This window comes from Corythoichthys intestinalis, chromosome 5 (assembly GCF_030265065.1).
Source record: "Corythoichthys intestinalis isolate RoL2023-P3 chromosome 5, ASM3026506v1, whole genome shotgun sequence".
Taxonomy (NCBI): domain Eukaryota; kingdom Metazoa; phylum Chordata; class Actinopteri; order Syngnathiformes; family Syngnathidae; genus Corythoichthys; species Corythoichthys intestinalis.
In genome coordinates this window covers 25,002,164-25,017,548 of record NC_080399.1, presented here as the reverse complement: position 1 = coordinate 25,017,548, position 15,385 = coordinate 25,002,164, and the positions used below count along the sequence as shown (strand labels likewise).

Sequence of the window (15,385 nt, the reverse complement as noted above, 5' to 3'; positions counted from 1 at the left end):
ATGTGAGGTACAATATGGTAAAAAAATAAATAATAACAACGACTAGAGACAAAATGGCGGACAAGACTCCAGTGTCGTAACGTCAAAATCGCGTAAATCCAGTACGTTGTAATCTGGGGACTACCTGTCGTATATAATTCAAGATAGGAAAAAAAAAAAAAGTTTAGAGTGATAATGGAGACAATAACCGGAGTGCACTTCTGTTTTCGCTCATTTAAGTTTATGGATATTTTTTTAATTCATGAGAAAAAATATAAAAATAAAAATCTTGATTAGTAATAAAAATATAAGGGGTTAGGTCTGTTGCATATCAGGGTGATGCCACAGATGACAGTTATTAATGTTATTCCACGAATGATATGAAATTTTTACATTGTACAATTAGGTGAATATAGACGCACAATGAAGAAAACCAAGTGTTTATGTTATGAGGAAACATTTGTATTTTCACAAGAAAAAAATATGATTGAGAATTTACATATATAAAACTGAAATATTTTGAAAAATATTGGTAATTATATGAGAGTAGAGGTTTTTTTTGTTTTTTTTTAATAAATACAACTTAAAGGAATAAAGTTGCAGGAAAATTCTAGGACCATAATACTGTAAATATTTATGTAATAAGTGGCATCGTCAAAACACTGCAAGAAGAGAGGAATTGTTAACTAAAGGGAAATGTAGGCCATTTCAAACAGAATTCAAACATTCCGAATCTAACTTTGAACAGGCTTCTTTTTGTTTGTCGTTTTTTTTTTTTTTTTTTTTTTATCTATCCCCACTGAACATTTGAAAGATGGCCAAGGTTCAATTGCTTGAAAAAGAAACTCTAATGGCTTACAAAGGCTTCAGACAGCAGCGGTGAATTATTTATATTCAACCTAAAGTCGTCTCTGTTGGGGGAACCAAACCAACGCTACAGACTGGGATATTCTATTTAAAGCTGCGTGTCAATAATGGACAGTGTCCCTAAGAATGAATAAATAAGGACACCAGAAAAGTTATTCATGTTGTATTCATGTGTAGAATGTCTACCTTTTTAAACTCATTCAATGTCAGTGCCTCCTAGTTATTATGGATATTTGAGAACTCTAAAAATTCATACTAGACAAATTACACTGTACAGTGTGCAAAAGAATGCTGACTCACTCGAGGACATCTCGGTTAAACTGCAACTTGCTGTTACCCAGGAACTCTCCAATCATCTGCCTGCTCAGACCTTTCCTCTGGAGCAGGAAGTGGGCCACACCGATGGCCGTGTCGGGCACGAAGCCACGCGTGATCAGGAAGTGGATACCTTTCTCCGGGTTCCTGCCGGCACAGGAGAATACAGGCAACACTTTCAAATAAGGCCCAGAAAAACAAGAGTTCATGACAACGGCATAATAAATCTGCTATCGTTCCCAATTCCTAACACATACTCAATCATTAGGCTAGATTTTACTGAAATATACAGTGGTTTTGTATCTATACTAGGGCTGTCAAATGATAAAAAAAATTTAATCGAGTTAATCACAGCTTAAAAAATAATTAATCGTAATTAATCGTAATTCAAACCATCAATAAAATATGTCATATTTTTCGGTAAATTATTGTTGGAATGGAAAGATAAGACGGATATAAGGCAGAAAACACAGACAAGACTGAAAAAGCAGTTTCTGCTCTTGCACTCTTCTTTAAAAGAAACGGCTGTATTTTAAGCCAAAACAACTGTTGTGTTTGATAGAACAATATGTCTATATGTTGCCATAGCAGATTCATGGCACATGAAGCCCCTGAACTATTTTTAATTTGTCCGTTTTACCCTGAAAACCCCCGTTTACAGACGTCGCGCAACCGCTTTTGTTTCAACCCAGCCATAAAACGAAGGTAATTAATTACATTTATTATTCAAAATGTCCGTCGTTTTTAGCTTAGAATCATTTAGTGATGTCTCATATTTTGTTTAAAAAAAAAAAAAAAAAATTTAAAAAATTATTCACTCCCATATTTTAAACGTTTAAAAAAATTATGTCACAATGAAAAAAATGGCGTCTGTAAAAAAGTCACGGATATTTACCTCATATCTATCGCTTAATTGTATTGTTTTTGTTACCGTGGCATTTTCTCTGAAATATTATTTATCATCTAACTGGTCCAAACAAAAAAGTTTTTAAAAAAAAGTATAAAAGGGTAAATATATGAAAAAGAAAATCTTGACCACTCCTTGATGTCTGCGATTTCTGCATTGCGACCCTTGTTATATTACCATGTTTCACCAATAAAATCCCCAAAAAATCCAGCTATGGCCATTCACAGCTGTGTCTTGACACTCAGTGATACATGCTACATGGAGTTTTTGGATCCAAACAAAGTAAGTACGCGATAATATCTCGTTAAAGTCATGGCGTCTGTAATTCTGTTCTCGCGTGCTCTCACCTCCAGATAGGGTTTTGCTGTTTAAGTTTTTTTTTTTTTTTTTTTTTTTTAAATGCCCTCCTGCTCAAAATTTTTCTTCCTCCAGAAAATTGAGATTTTAAGCTTTCCAATGATGTATCACACATGCATATCGGACAATTTTGAAAGTTGGCTAAATTGGGGGTCTCAGAGCGGAACTTCAAGTCACCTGAGTGTTTTCCGCCATATACATTCAACATACTGAACATAAGTACTGTATTTTTTATTATAACAATAAATCAACAAGATGGCATTAACATTAGTAACATTCTGTTAAAGCGATAAATGGATAGAAAGACTTGTAGTTCTTAAAAGATAAATGTTAGTACAAGTTATAGAAATTTTATTTAAAAACTCCTCTTAATGTTTTCGTTTTAATAACATTTTTTAAATTTTCAATCAAAAAAATAAACTAGTAGCTCGCCACTGTTGATGTCAATAATTACACAATGCTCATGGTGCTGAAACCCATAAAATCAGTCGCACCCAAGCGCCAGCAGAGGGCGACAAAACACCAAAAAACACAAGTAACAAGTGGAGATGACACTGTGCTGTCATTTTAATCTGTTTGAGCGGGGCATGTGCGTTAAATGTGTCAAATATTTAAACGTGATTAATTTTAAAAATTAATTACCGCCCGTTAATGCAATAATTTTGACAGCCCTAATCTACACTACACATATGTGTTAAATAAGCAAAGTTTTCAAATACGTTGTATAAAGACAGTGGAAATGAAGGAAAACAATACAATGATACAAAAGTATGAATGAGATGGCTGGCATTGATTCCCAGTCAAAAGGGATTGGATGTCTAGCGCTGTCAATGGCAGCTATTGTGTAAATGAGTTCCTCATAAAGATTTAAATATGATAGTCTACAGTCCCTGACAAAAGTCTTGCCGCTTATCCATTTTGTAGAAACAATTGCTAATAACCTGACTTTTAATGATTCAATTGGTTTCAGAAATGGCTCATGAAAGCTAAGAAACTCCCAAATGATGTTGAATGTACAAAAATATATTTCTTTCACTGAAAAAAGATTTATCATTTAATGAAGACATAAAGGTCAAATTTTGGCAAGACAAAAGTTTTGTCGCCTACAGAGAGTAGTGTGAAAATTGAACAAAGAATGTACTTCAAATACAAAAATATGTTACATAACATAAGCGAATTAAGTAGTGGTGCTGTGAGATCCAAATTTAATACTTTGTATGACTTCCATGGGCTTGAAGTATCTCTCAGGGTGCAGACAATTAAAAAAACCGTGTGGCATTTGCCAAGGCCCACAGCCTGTCAAAAGGATGGACGCTGGAAAAGTGGCAAAAGGTGGATTTTTTCAGATGAATCTTCCATTGAATTACACCACAGTCGCAGCAAATATTGCAGGAGACCTACTGGAGCCCGCCTGGATCCGAGATTCACTTGGAAAACAGTGAAGTTTGTTGGTGGCAAAATCATGGTCTGGGGTTACATCCAGTATGGAGGTGTGTGAGAAATCTGCAGTGTGGAAGGCAACATAAATAGTCTGAAATATCAACAAGTCATAGCTGCCTCTTAGATTCCTAAGCATAAAAAGGGACAAATTCTGCAGCAGGATGATGCTCCATCGCATACTTCAATCTCTACCTCAAAGTTCCTCAAGGCAAAGAAGATCAAGATCCTCCAGAACTGGCCAGCCCACTCACCAGACATGAACATCATTGAGCATGTCTGGGGTAGGATGAAAGAGGAGGCATGGAAGACGAAACCCAAGAATGTTGATGAACTCATGCAAGACTGCTTTCTTTGATGTTCCTGATGAATTCATCAATAAATTGTATGAATCCTTGCCGAAGCCCATGGTAGTCATACAAAATATTAAATTTCACAGCACCACTACTTAATTCGCTTATGTTATGTAACATATTTTTTGTATTTGAAGTAAATTTTTTGTTCAAATTATCACACTACTTTCTGTAGGTGACAAAACTTTTGTCTTGCCAAAATTTTACCTTTATGTTTTCATTAAATGATAAATCTTTTTTCAGTGAAAGAAATATAGTTTTTGTACATTCAACATCATTTGGGAGGGTCTTAGCTTTCATATGAGCCATTTCTGAAACCAATTCAATCATTAAAAGTCAGGTTATTAGCAATTGTTTCTACAAAATGGATAGGCGACAAGACTTTTGTCAGAGACTGTATAGCACAGTAAAGCTAAATGTGGGCAGAATATTTATCAAGAGGAAGCTAAGTCTTGCTGTTCTTAATGAATGCCTTATGAAACATTAATAACCCATTTATAAACCAGTTATTAACGCCTCATTAGGGTAGCCAGTTGGGGAGCTTTGGTACGTGATGGCTTTTTTTTGCATTGTCTCTTACAAGTGCGTGACTTAATTCCAAAGAGTACTGTGTGCGTGTATGTATTTGTGTGTCGTGTAAGAATATATTGCTTATGAAATCCAGAAAAGCGGAGTGCATTCATGCTCAAAAGCTGTTAACTGAGGACGCGTCTGGGTCAGAGCGGCTGTCTCTGATGCGTGCTACTTAATCAAGTTTAATTCGCAATAACTAATAGTAATGATAAGAAGTAAAGGCCAGTCGTGCTCACTATTTATGGCTCCTTTCACATTGTTCATGCCCTCTGCCTCTCGCTTTCACATCTCCTCCATCTCCTTGATGCCTTTGCCTTTATTTTTTCTCTAGATTAGAAGCCCATGTCACAAAAGAAGCTCTCATAGCAAAAAAATCTACTTTGAAGAGCGGCAAGCGCATGCACATGCGTGTGCGTGCACAGTATGTGTGCGTATGTACAGTAGATGTGTGTTTCTGTGCGCGATGTGGATCCACTCACACGTTGAATAGGTTTAGTCCAATGCGGTAGAGGCGTTTACGGTGTGTGTCAGTGGAGAGGGTGGGCGAGCGGCAGGATGACGGATCCTGGCATCGATCCCTAGGCAGGGAGACCACCAGAGCCTGCAGGGCGTCAGGGACTGTCCCCGCGGGCAGCTGCTGCGGGTGAGTGTAGTGGTACTGCTGGTACTGCGTGTAAATCTGGGCCGGCTGCTGGTCCGACTGGGCCGAGGTGACGATGGCGGTGGAGGTAGACGTGGAAGTGGACCCAGCCCTGTCGGATAAGCCGTCCCCCTCTTGGGTGGTGCCGGGGAGGGGCACGGCGGAGCCTCTCCGTGACCCCGGATCCACCATCTCCAATTCCTCGCTGGGAGGAGGGGCAGGGAATTCCGGCTCTTCGGCAGACTCTCCTCTGACGAGACCCATCCCACTAAGCGAGGTCTTCCTGCTGCCCGCCTCGCCTCCGGCGTTGCCCAGGGAGGTGGTGGTGGTTGTAGTGGTAGCGGAGGAGATGGTGTAGGAACTATTGCTGTCAATGTGCACGGTAACGTCGCGGAAGGCCATGAGTAGAGAGCTGGCGCTGCGAGGGAGGCAGGCGCTCTCAGCGGCAGCACGGAGGGCCCCGGGGTCCATCAGGAGGCCCTGGCCGTCCGTACCTTCCGATACACTCCAACCGCGGAGAGCCTCATCAATAGACTGCGCCAGTGAGTGAAGCTGAAAGAACAGGGAAATAAATAATTTCTGTAGGAACATCCCAAAATACACATTATTTAATCTAATCTATGTGAATAGGGTTGTTCCAATCATGTTTTTTTGCTCCCGATCGTTTTAGTTTGAGTATCTGCCGATCCCGATATTTCCCAATCCGATTGCTTTTTTTTGCTCCCGATTCAATTCCAATCATTCCCGATAATTTTTCCCGATCATATACATTTTGGCAATGCATTAAGAAAAAAATGAATACAACTCGGACGAATATATACATTCAACATACAGTACATAAGTACTGTATTTGTTTATTATGACAATAAATCCTCAAGATGGCATTTACATCATTAACATTCTTTCTGTGAGAGGGATCCACGGATTTAAAGACTTGTAATTCTTAAAGGATAAATGTGACTTTGTATATTGTGACTAAATACAGCCATCTAGTGTATTTGTTGAGCTTTCAATAAATCATACTGCTGCCATTTAACTTCTGCCCAAATGCATGATGGGAAGTGCAACCATGAGTGTGCATCGTGGTACCAATTGATATATCTTTTCTGCAATGGGAAATAACAGGGTGTTAAGAAAAAGATCCCCTATGTTAAGAAAAAGATCAACTACAACCTTCCATCCCCACATTGCTTGCCACGATATTTCTAATTGTTGAGAGAGGGATTGTAAGGCTTTAGCCAATTAAAAAAGGGCTTCAAAGGCTGCCAAAATTCTCCCTACAAATTTTACGTTGCCTTTTAATTCTATGAATACGTAAGATGGGGCCATTATAGATTGAATGCGTAAATGCGTGAGAGGGTAGTGCAGCGCATGTGTTCATTGCGTTAAATTTTTAAAAATGTTATTAAAGCCGTTAACTCGATAAATTTGATAGCCCTACTTTAAGCCAAAGCTACAGACTCTGGATGAGTGTAAGACATTTTGTCTGTAATGTTACATACAATTAGAAAACGATTTAATTTTAAAAAATATATATATATTAAAAAAAAGGCATGTCCGATATTTTTTTGCCAAGTCCGATACTTTGAAAATGACGTGATCTCCCGATCGATTAGGACATCTCTATATGTGAATGAAAATTTTAATACTTGGTCATCTAATGCAGTCATCGTCAACTGGTGCATCAGGACTAAAAAGTGGGTCATGGATGCATAATGGGTAGGTTGCAGACAGGAAATGCGATTTAACGGGATCCTCAGTGTACAATGGTTCAACATTCGATTTTTTGAGGTTTCAAATGGCACACATTAAACTATTTTTATCTGTTACATTTAAAAAAAAAATTTTTTTTTAATTCCATACATATACTGGTCCTTCTCAAAAAATTAGCATATTGTGATAAAGTTCATTATTTTCTGTAATGTACTGATAAACATTAGACTTTCATATATTTTAGATTTAGAAATGTTTTTCTGTGTCTTAGCCTCTTGCTTGAGGGTGTCAATGATCGCCTTCTGGACAGCAGTCAGGTCGGCAGTCTTGCCCATGATTGTGCTTTTGAGTGATGAACCAGGCTGGGAGTTTTTAAAAGCCTCAGGAATCTTTCGCAGGGGTTTTGAGTTATTTCGTTGATTCAGATGATTAGGTTAGTAGCTTCTTTAGAGGCTATTTTTTTGAGATAGGGATTTTTGTTTTTTCTTGACGTTTTTGCCAAAATCATCAATATTAAAACAATAAAAGGCTTGAACTACTTTAGTTGTGTGTAATGAATCCAAAATATATGAGTCTAATGTCTATCAGTACATTACAGAAAATAATGAACTTTATCACAATATGCTAATTTTTTGAGAAGGACAAGAAGTTACCTTAATTATTAAAACTGTGAGTGTACATTTGTATAACTTCTGATTTACGAATGAATTTAGGTTACGCTGCTGACTTTGATTGGAACACTGCAGTAAATTGTAGACCTTGTCCAGAGAAATATTACAAATGGTCAGACATAATGATAATAATGCATTGGTATATAGCACGTTTCAGGACACTCAAGACACTTTACATTGCATTATTCTTTCACTCCACACAAGATGGTGGCAAGCTACGATAGCAGCCACAGCTGCTCTAGGGCACTCTGATAGAAGCAAAGCAGCTAATTTGCAGCATTGGCCCTTCAGACCACCAACAATGAATCATTCTCATCCTTCTTTCACACAAGTAAATACGGTGAAGAGTCTTGCTACCAACTGCGGCAGTAAATCAATAGTTGTCTTTCTAAAATTAAACAAATCTGAAAATTGTTTTGAAAACAACCCTTGTACATACAAGGGTTGTTTTCAAAACAATTTTCAGATTTTTTAACAGTGCATTATTTATTGTTTTTGACTTACCGTAATTTTCGGACTACAGGCGCTTCTTTTTTCCCCTCATTTTGAATCCTACGTCGTGTGCAATGATGCGGCCAATTTATCGATTTGTCTAATGGCTGCCAGGGGCGCTCGAGCGTAAAATGTAAAAGTGAGACACGTGGAATATATGTGTCGAGGAAGACGCTAGTTTGCACTATTACCGGTAATTTAGCTTTGTGCTTAGTGCATGAATAAAAGTAGCAGACCGTCATCATGGAAAATGCTAGAAGAAATACATATGACGTAGCTTTTAAGTTAAAAGCTTGACATTAGAGTGAATCGTGGATTTAAAGTGGCACTCCGAGTTGAATGGGAGGCTTGGATGACCAGCGGCGAGATATCGTTTACTAATACAGGCAGCGTGCGAAGAACAACTTTTGCACAAGTCTTCCATTGGATCCACACATATTGGAGCAGTGTGAAAAAAATCCACCATCACCAACAGGTTTAGAAAAGCCAGTCTGCTGTGTGACGAAGAGGATGGCACAAGCTCAGGAGTTATTTTGTCTCATTATGAGAGACGTTGAAATCGACAACGAAAGAGAGACTGAGAAGGTGCGTGGTGAAGTGTATCTGAGCCGATTCATATCCAACACTGAGGGTGAAGTCTTGTATGGCTTCAGTGCACAGGAGGAAGATAAAGATGGCTAACAAAGACTTATGTTTCTAATAACCAACCCAGTTAGTGATGTTCTGCCGTGTTGCTGCTATGTAACTGCTGTGTTGCTGGCGCTGTTTGGAAAGAAAAGTTAAGATATGTTATCAAAATTTAGAAAACTGTGTATTCCTTTGGCAATATCTCATGTTACTATGTGGGCACACATGGCTTATAGACAGGAGGGGCTTATGTATGTACAAATTTTTTTTTTCATTTAAAAATGTACTGGGTGAGGCTTGTAATCAGGGGCGCCCGATAGTCCAGAAATTACTGTAAATGAAAGCGTGTAGCAACCTAGTGATTGTATGAAAATGCAAACAAGTGTATGTTTTAAATCTAGATTTTAAAAGTTGATAGTGTAGTCCAGTTGTCATCTTATCTGTCCGCAAAATCAGAAAATGCAAGTGTGAGTTGTCATCTTATCTGTCCGCAAAATCAGAAAATGCAAGTTTGAATACATTGAAACTTTTCTTTGGTAAATTAAAGACTTGCCATAGGTGTCAATGCTACTCTATGTGAGCCTTGTGATTGATTGCCAACCAGTTCAGGGTTGACTGAAGAACCAACCAAAGTAACAAACTAGAAGTGATTTGACGTCATTGTGCAGCCTCTTGGTATAGTCGCACAAACAACTGCAAAGTCTTTGTTGGAAAATTTTTGTGCATATTTTAAATCTATAGATGTTAGTGTAACGTTAATGAGAATGAGGGCTTATGGGGAAAAAATCACTTTGGCACTTTTAGATAAAGGAAAATACTTTAACCTTTGGAAAGGAAGTGTAACCTTAGTATCTTATCATAATAGAGTACATATTTGCAGAATAAGGGACAAAAATAAAACCCCGTAATCTGAGCAGGTTAGCTAATTATCTGCCCTTTGTAAAACCAATGGGCTGAGATGAATAGTGACAGTGTCTCAGTAATTAGATCATGTGGTAAAACTGCTCAAAGAAGCATTTTATTCTGCGGTTAATGTTGGACTTAAACCTTATATGAGAGAAAGGAAAGGTATTACATGATTCAAGGGTTTAATAGCATTTATTATCAGTGCACTAATCTGTATATCCAGGATTTAAAGAGAATTGACATGCTGTTTCTCACTTTTTATCCTTGTTGCCAAATAACTATGTAAAGTACAATAACAAACGGCCACAACAAGAAGGTTAAACAAGTTTGGCACACTAAAAACACATATTTGGAAAACATCCATCAAGCCTTTGTTCTCTGGGGAAATGATCAAAACCACCACAGGGGGCAATTTCTTTTTAATATGTACTCCACACCACAGGGGTGAAAGTGGGCTGTAACTGTCCGGAACAAAAATCGGAGGCGAAACGAGGAGGAACCCCTTTGATCCTGAAAATATTATGCCTACTGTCAAACCTCATTGTTAAAAGAAAAAAAAAACTGCCAGGTTGCGACACACGCATCTTCAAAAAGAAAAAAAATCTACAACTACTTCTACTAAACGTCAGATTTACATACACAAGTCTTAACAACAAGCCTAATAAAGTACTTGTGCAGCATCATCCTTTTCCATCCATATTTAATATTTATTTATTCCGCGGAGTTCTCCCAGCGTGTGCATCTGAGTCTGACAAGACACCCTGCCTGGAGTCCACTTGTCCGTTCAATTGGCTGACATACTGACATGTGGTCAACAGTGTTGTTAATCTTACTTTAAAAAAGTAATTAATTGCAGTTACAAATTACTTCTCCCAAAAAGTAATTGCGTTAGTACCTCAGTTACCTTAATGTAAGAGTAATTAGTTGCTTGGCAAAGTAACTGGTGATAGTTTTCATGTTTTTTTTTTCTCAAACAAAAAAAAAAACAAAAACAAAAAAAAACAGGTCACACAATGTGAAATTTAAAGTGTTTTTGGGGACAATTGACCATAGCCCAATTCGTTAGCCTAAACTTAACTAGACACAAGGGTATTGCGGATATTGCGATAACTACATAGTAACCTTTGCTACAATGCCTTGCAAAAGTATTCGGCCCCCTTGAATCTTGCAACCTTTCGCCACATTTCAGGCTTCAAACATAAAGATATGAAATTTAATTTTTTTGTCAAGAATCAACAACAAGTGGGACGCAATCGTGAAGTGGAACAACATTTATTGGATAATTTAAACTTTTTTAACAAATAAAAAACTGAAAAGTGGGGCGTGCAATATTATTCGGCCCCTTTACTTTCAGTGCAGCAAACTCACTCCAGAAGTTCAGTGAGGATCTCTGAATGATCCAATGTTGTCCTAAATGACCGATGATGATAAATAGAATCCAAATGTGTGTAATCAAGTCTCCGTATAAATGCACCTGCTCTGTGATAGTCTCAGGGTTCTGTTTAAAGTGCTGAGAGCATTATGAAAACCAAGGAACGCACCAGGCAGGTCCGAGATACTGTTGTGGAGAAGTTTAAAGCCGGATTTGGATACAAAAAGATTTCCCAAGCTTTAAACATCTCAAGGAGCACTGTGCAAGCCATCATATTGAAATGGAAGGAGCATCAGACCACTGCAAATCTACCAAGACCCGGCCGTCCTTCCAAACTTTTTTCTCAGACAAGGAGAAAACTGATCAGAGATGCAGCCAAGAGGCCCATGATCACTCTGGATGAACTGCAGAGATCTACAGCTGAGGTGGGAGAGTCTGTCCATAGGACAACAATCAGTCGTACACTGCACAAATCTGGCCTTTATGGAAGAGTGGCAAGAACAAAGCGTGGTGCGATGGTGTGGCTCAGTGGTAGAGTAGTTGTCCCCCAACCCAGAGGTTGTGGGTTCGATTCTCTGCCCTGATGAACTTGCCTAAGTATCCTTGAGCAAGATACTGAACCCCACATTGCTCCTGGTGCTGCGTCACCAGTAGGTAGATGGCGCTGTAGTGTAAAGCGCTTTGAGCGCCTTGAAAGGTGGAAAAGCGCTATATAAGTATAACACCATTTACCATTTAAAATTGACGGGAAGATAGATGCAGCCAAATACAGGAACATTCTGGAAGAAAACCTGTTGGTATCTGCACAAGACCTGAGACTGGGACGGAGATTTATCTTCCAACAGGACAATGATCCAAAAGATAAAGCCAAATCTACAATGGAATGGTTCAAAAACAAACGTATCCAGGTGTTAGAATGGCCAAGTCAAAGTCCAGACCTGAATCCAATCGAGAATCTGTGGAAAGAGCTGAAGACTGCTGTTCACAAACACTCTCCATCCAACCTCACTGAGCTCGAGCTGTTTTGCAAGGAAGAATGGGCAAGAATGTCAGTCTCTCGATGTGCAAAACTGATAGAAACATACCCCAAGCGACTTGCAGCTGTAATTGGAGCAAAAGGTGGCGCTACAAAGTATTAATGCAAGGGGGCCAAATAATATTGCACGCCCCACTTTTCAGTTTTTTATTTGTTAAAAAAGTTTAAATTATCCAATAAATTTTGTTCCACTTCACGATTGTGTCCCACTTGTTGTTGATTCTTGACAAAAAATTAAAATTTTATATCATTTTGTTTGAAGCCTGAAATATGGCGAAAGGTTGCAAGGTTCAAGGGGGCCGATTACTTTTGCAAGGCACTGTATGTGTGGAGGTCATTTAATGTTGTGGATCAACTGTTAAAGTTGTTAAAATTTGTCCCGTTTTTGCATTAGTTCCCTTCTGTCTACTTTCGACATGTGAAAGTTTTAGACTGTTTCATCATTTAAAGATATATTCAAGTCAAGATTTTGCCGATTTAGGAGCAGTTTAGATAAAAAGTTACTTAGGTTCGCTAGGAAGGTTCTCTACAACAGAGCCTTCCTGAGGAGTCTACTGCTTTAAGATGGCGGCTGTTTACTAACGCATCTAGTTCTTTATTCTACATGTTGCTAATGCAGCAGTGTCTTTAATTTGCATCTAGTTCTGTATATATGTGATATCTACCGAATCATCATGTGGGCGTAGTTTGTAGGCTATCGGCTACAGTCAGTTATTATTGGAGCCACCTAGCATAGTAGCATTGCGTTTGCAATGGTGCCAACCTCCCTTGCCCCCTCCCCACTCCTGCTCTGCTCTCTCGTCTCCGTGAGTCCGTCTTTCTCAGACTTTTCTCGCGTCAGTTAACCAACATAGTAACGCACGCCTTTCCCGCCTCAGTAATGGTAACGGCGTTGCCAAGATGAGAAAAGTAATTAATTAGATAACTCACTACTGAAGAAAATAACGCCGTTAGTAATGCCGTTATATTCTAACACCGTTATTAACAACACTGGTGATCAACATGGAGGGTTAGCTCTGATTGGTTCAAATGCACGTGTTTCTGGGACAACAAAAAAAAAAGAAAAAAAAACATGCTTGTTGAATTAATACGATAAAAAAGGGCAATGCAATGGAAAATTGATCAGATCTCTAAGAGAAAGGAAGGAGTCGAAGAGTCTTATTTTATTGTATTTGCTCTGATGAGGAAGTCCAGAACATTTTCCACGTTATAATCCGTGACCCCAGAAATAATTAATAGAAAATGTTACATTTGAAAGCGTTAAGTGGTCCTTAAACATAATAGATTTTTAAAACCATTTTTTAAATTAAATTGCATAAATGTCCTCTAATTTCTATCATAAATGATACATTAAGCATTACATGCAGTTCTCGTGGTAAAAAAATATATAACTAAAGTGAGATAACTAAAGTGAGGTGAACACAATAAAGTTTTAAATAATTTTCTTTTTTACAGCAATGATGTCCAGAAATGCTTGTCTCAAATGTGATACATTTGGCAATATAGTTAATTTCCACCTTATTTTTGTTCATTTACCTATGTTAGGCTACTTATTTATTTATTTATAATATAAAAAAGAAAGTCAATGTTTGCATTATCTTCAAGATATATTCCATTTCACTATGCATAATGTTAGTCATTTGTACTTATTTTTGTTAATGTTAGTTTTTTGTTTTTTTTAATACTAAGATATAAGTTAATAATAAAATTATCTTCAATTTTAATGTACTGTACATCCTATGTTCTTAAGTAGTTAAAATTGAGGTTTTGCATTTAGATGCAAGGAAATGAGAGTAAATACAAATTAGGAGATGGAGGTTGGGGTTACTCTATGGTGTTTTTGTTTACTGTTATTTTGCACATCATTCAAAAAATACAATTTTGAATGAAAATCAGTTTCTCAAGTATGCCTTGTTAAAATAAGTGTAACTCAGTAGCTTAATGCATGTGTACAACGTTTTGGTTTTTATTGCGTGTTATAGGTATTACAGCGGTCCCTCGTTTTTCGCGGTTAATGGGGACCAGAACCCACTGCGATAAGTGTGAAAACTTGCGACGTAGCACACCCTATTGTGTGTTCAATGTATTTTATTCAGATTTCGCACCTGGAAAGATACATATAAGACATGTTTTTACACTTTTTCCCCCAAAGTATATTAAAATATATATATATATATATATGTACAGTATACTGTATATGTATTTTAATAAATGGTTTATAAGCACTTCAAATGTAATAATTGTGATAATTTTTAAACATGTTACTTTCCCACTGAATTATTTTTAAACAAGAATAAAGTACTGCAGTAGAAAAATGCTTGGCTTTATTGGCTTCTGTTACCTCCTTTGGCGGTGACTCTTGGAGTGACATGTGGAAATTACAAACTGCTCAGATCACTTTTAACACGTGGCGTTTATTGCCGCGAACACGACACATCCGGCTGCCTCGAACGTTGCCACACACACACACACACACATTCATTCCAGTGCGCGCTTCCTTATCCACCCGCCCTCGCATGCGCACGCAGAGCCCGTCTGTTCCAAGGCAGCACTCGCAACACTTCATTGAGTGAGTCTACCCAAATGCTCTCACTTACACACAATGAGTTGCCACAGCAACTGTTTAACAAACGACGATTCATGCATGCGGTGCTTTTAATGCTCATGACTCTGGCAAGCTCAAACAGAAACATCTGTCAACATTGTTAACTATATTTAGCAACTCCAGTGGAGTGCCACAGTTCCAAACAAAGAGCAGGGAGAGGGGGGATTGAGGGAGGGAACGAGAGTGCGACTACACAATCGGCTCAGGACAGCTCATCTGTATTTTTTTTTTTTTAATTGAAAAACAATCCGCGATGGACTAAGGGCGCAAAGTTTGAAGCGCCAAGTAGCAAGGGATGGGTGACTTACCAGATGCACTTTATATTTTTTAAGGTGCATATTTTGCTTGATCCCGGCGCTACTGTTACGCAGATTGAAAAATAAGGCACGTTTAACCAGTGTTGTTAATAACGGCGTTAGAGTATAATGGTGTTACTAACTGCGTTATTTTTTTCAGTAGTAAGTAATCTAATTAATTACTTTTCTTAGCTTGGCAACGCCGTTACCGTTACTGACAGTGTAAAGGCGTGTGTTAC

At 38.0% G+C, this 15,385-nt stretch overlaps 1 protein-coding gene across 1 annotated transcript in view; it reads right to left on the bottom strand.

Moving 5' to 3' along the window:
* Positions 1-15,385, bottom strand: part of iqsec3b (IQ motif and Sec7 domain ArfGEF 3b) — a 129,435-nt gene that overhangs the window by 60,848 nt on the left and 53,202 nt on the right. Inside the window, exons 5-6 of the mRNA XM_057836675.1 lie at positions 5,268-5,980; positions 1,147-1,308 (exon numbers count right to left, since the gene is read on the bottom strand). Coding sequence (XP_057692658.1) covers positions 1,147-1,308; positions 5,268-5,980 — 875 coding nt within the window. The remainder of the gene's footprint in view (positions 1-1,146; positions 1,309-5,267; positions 5,981-15,385) is intronic.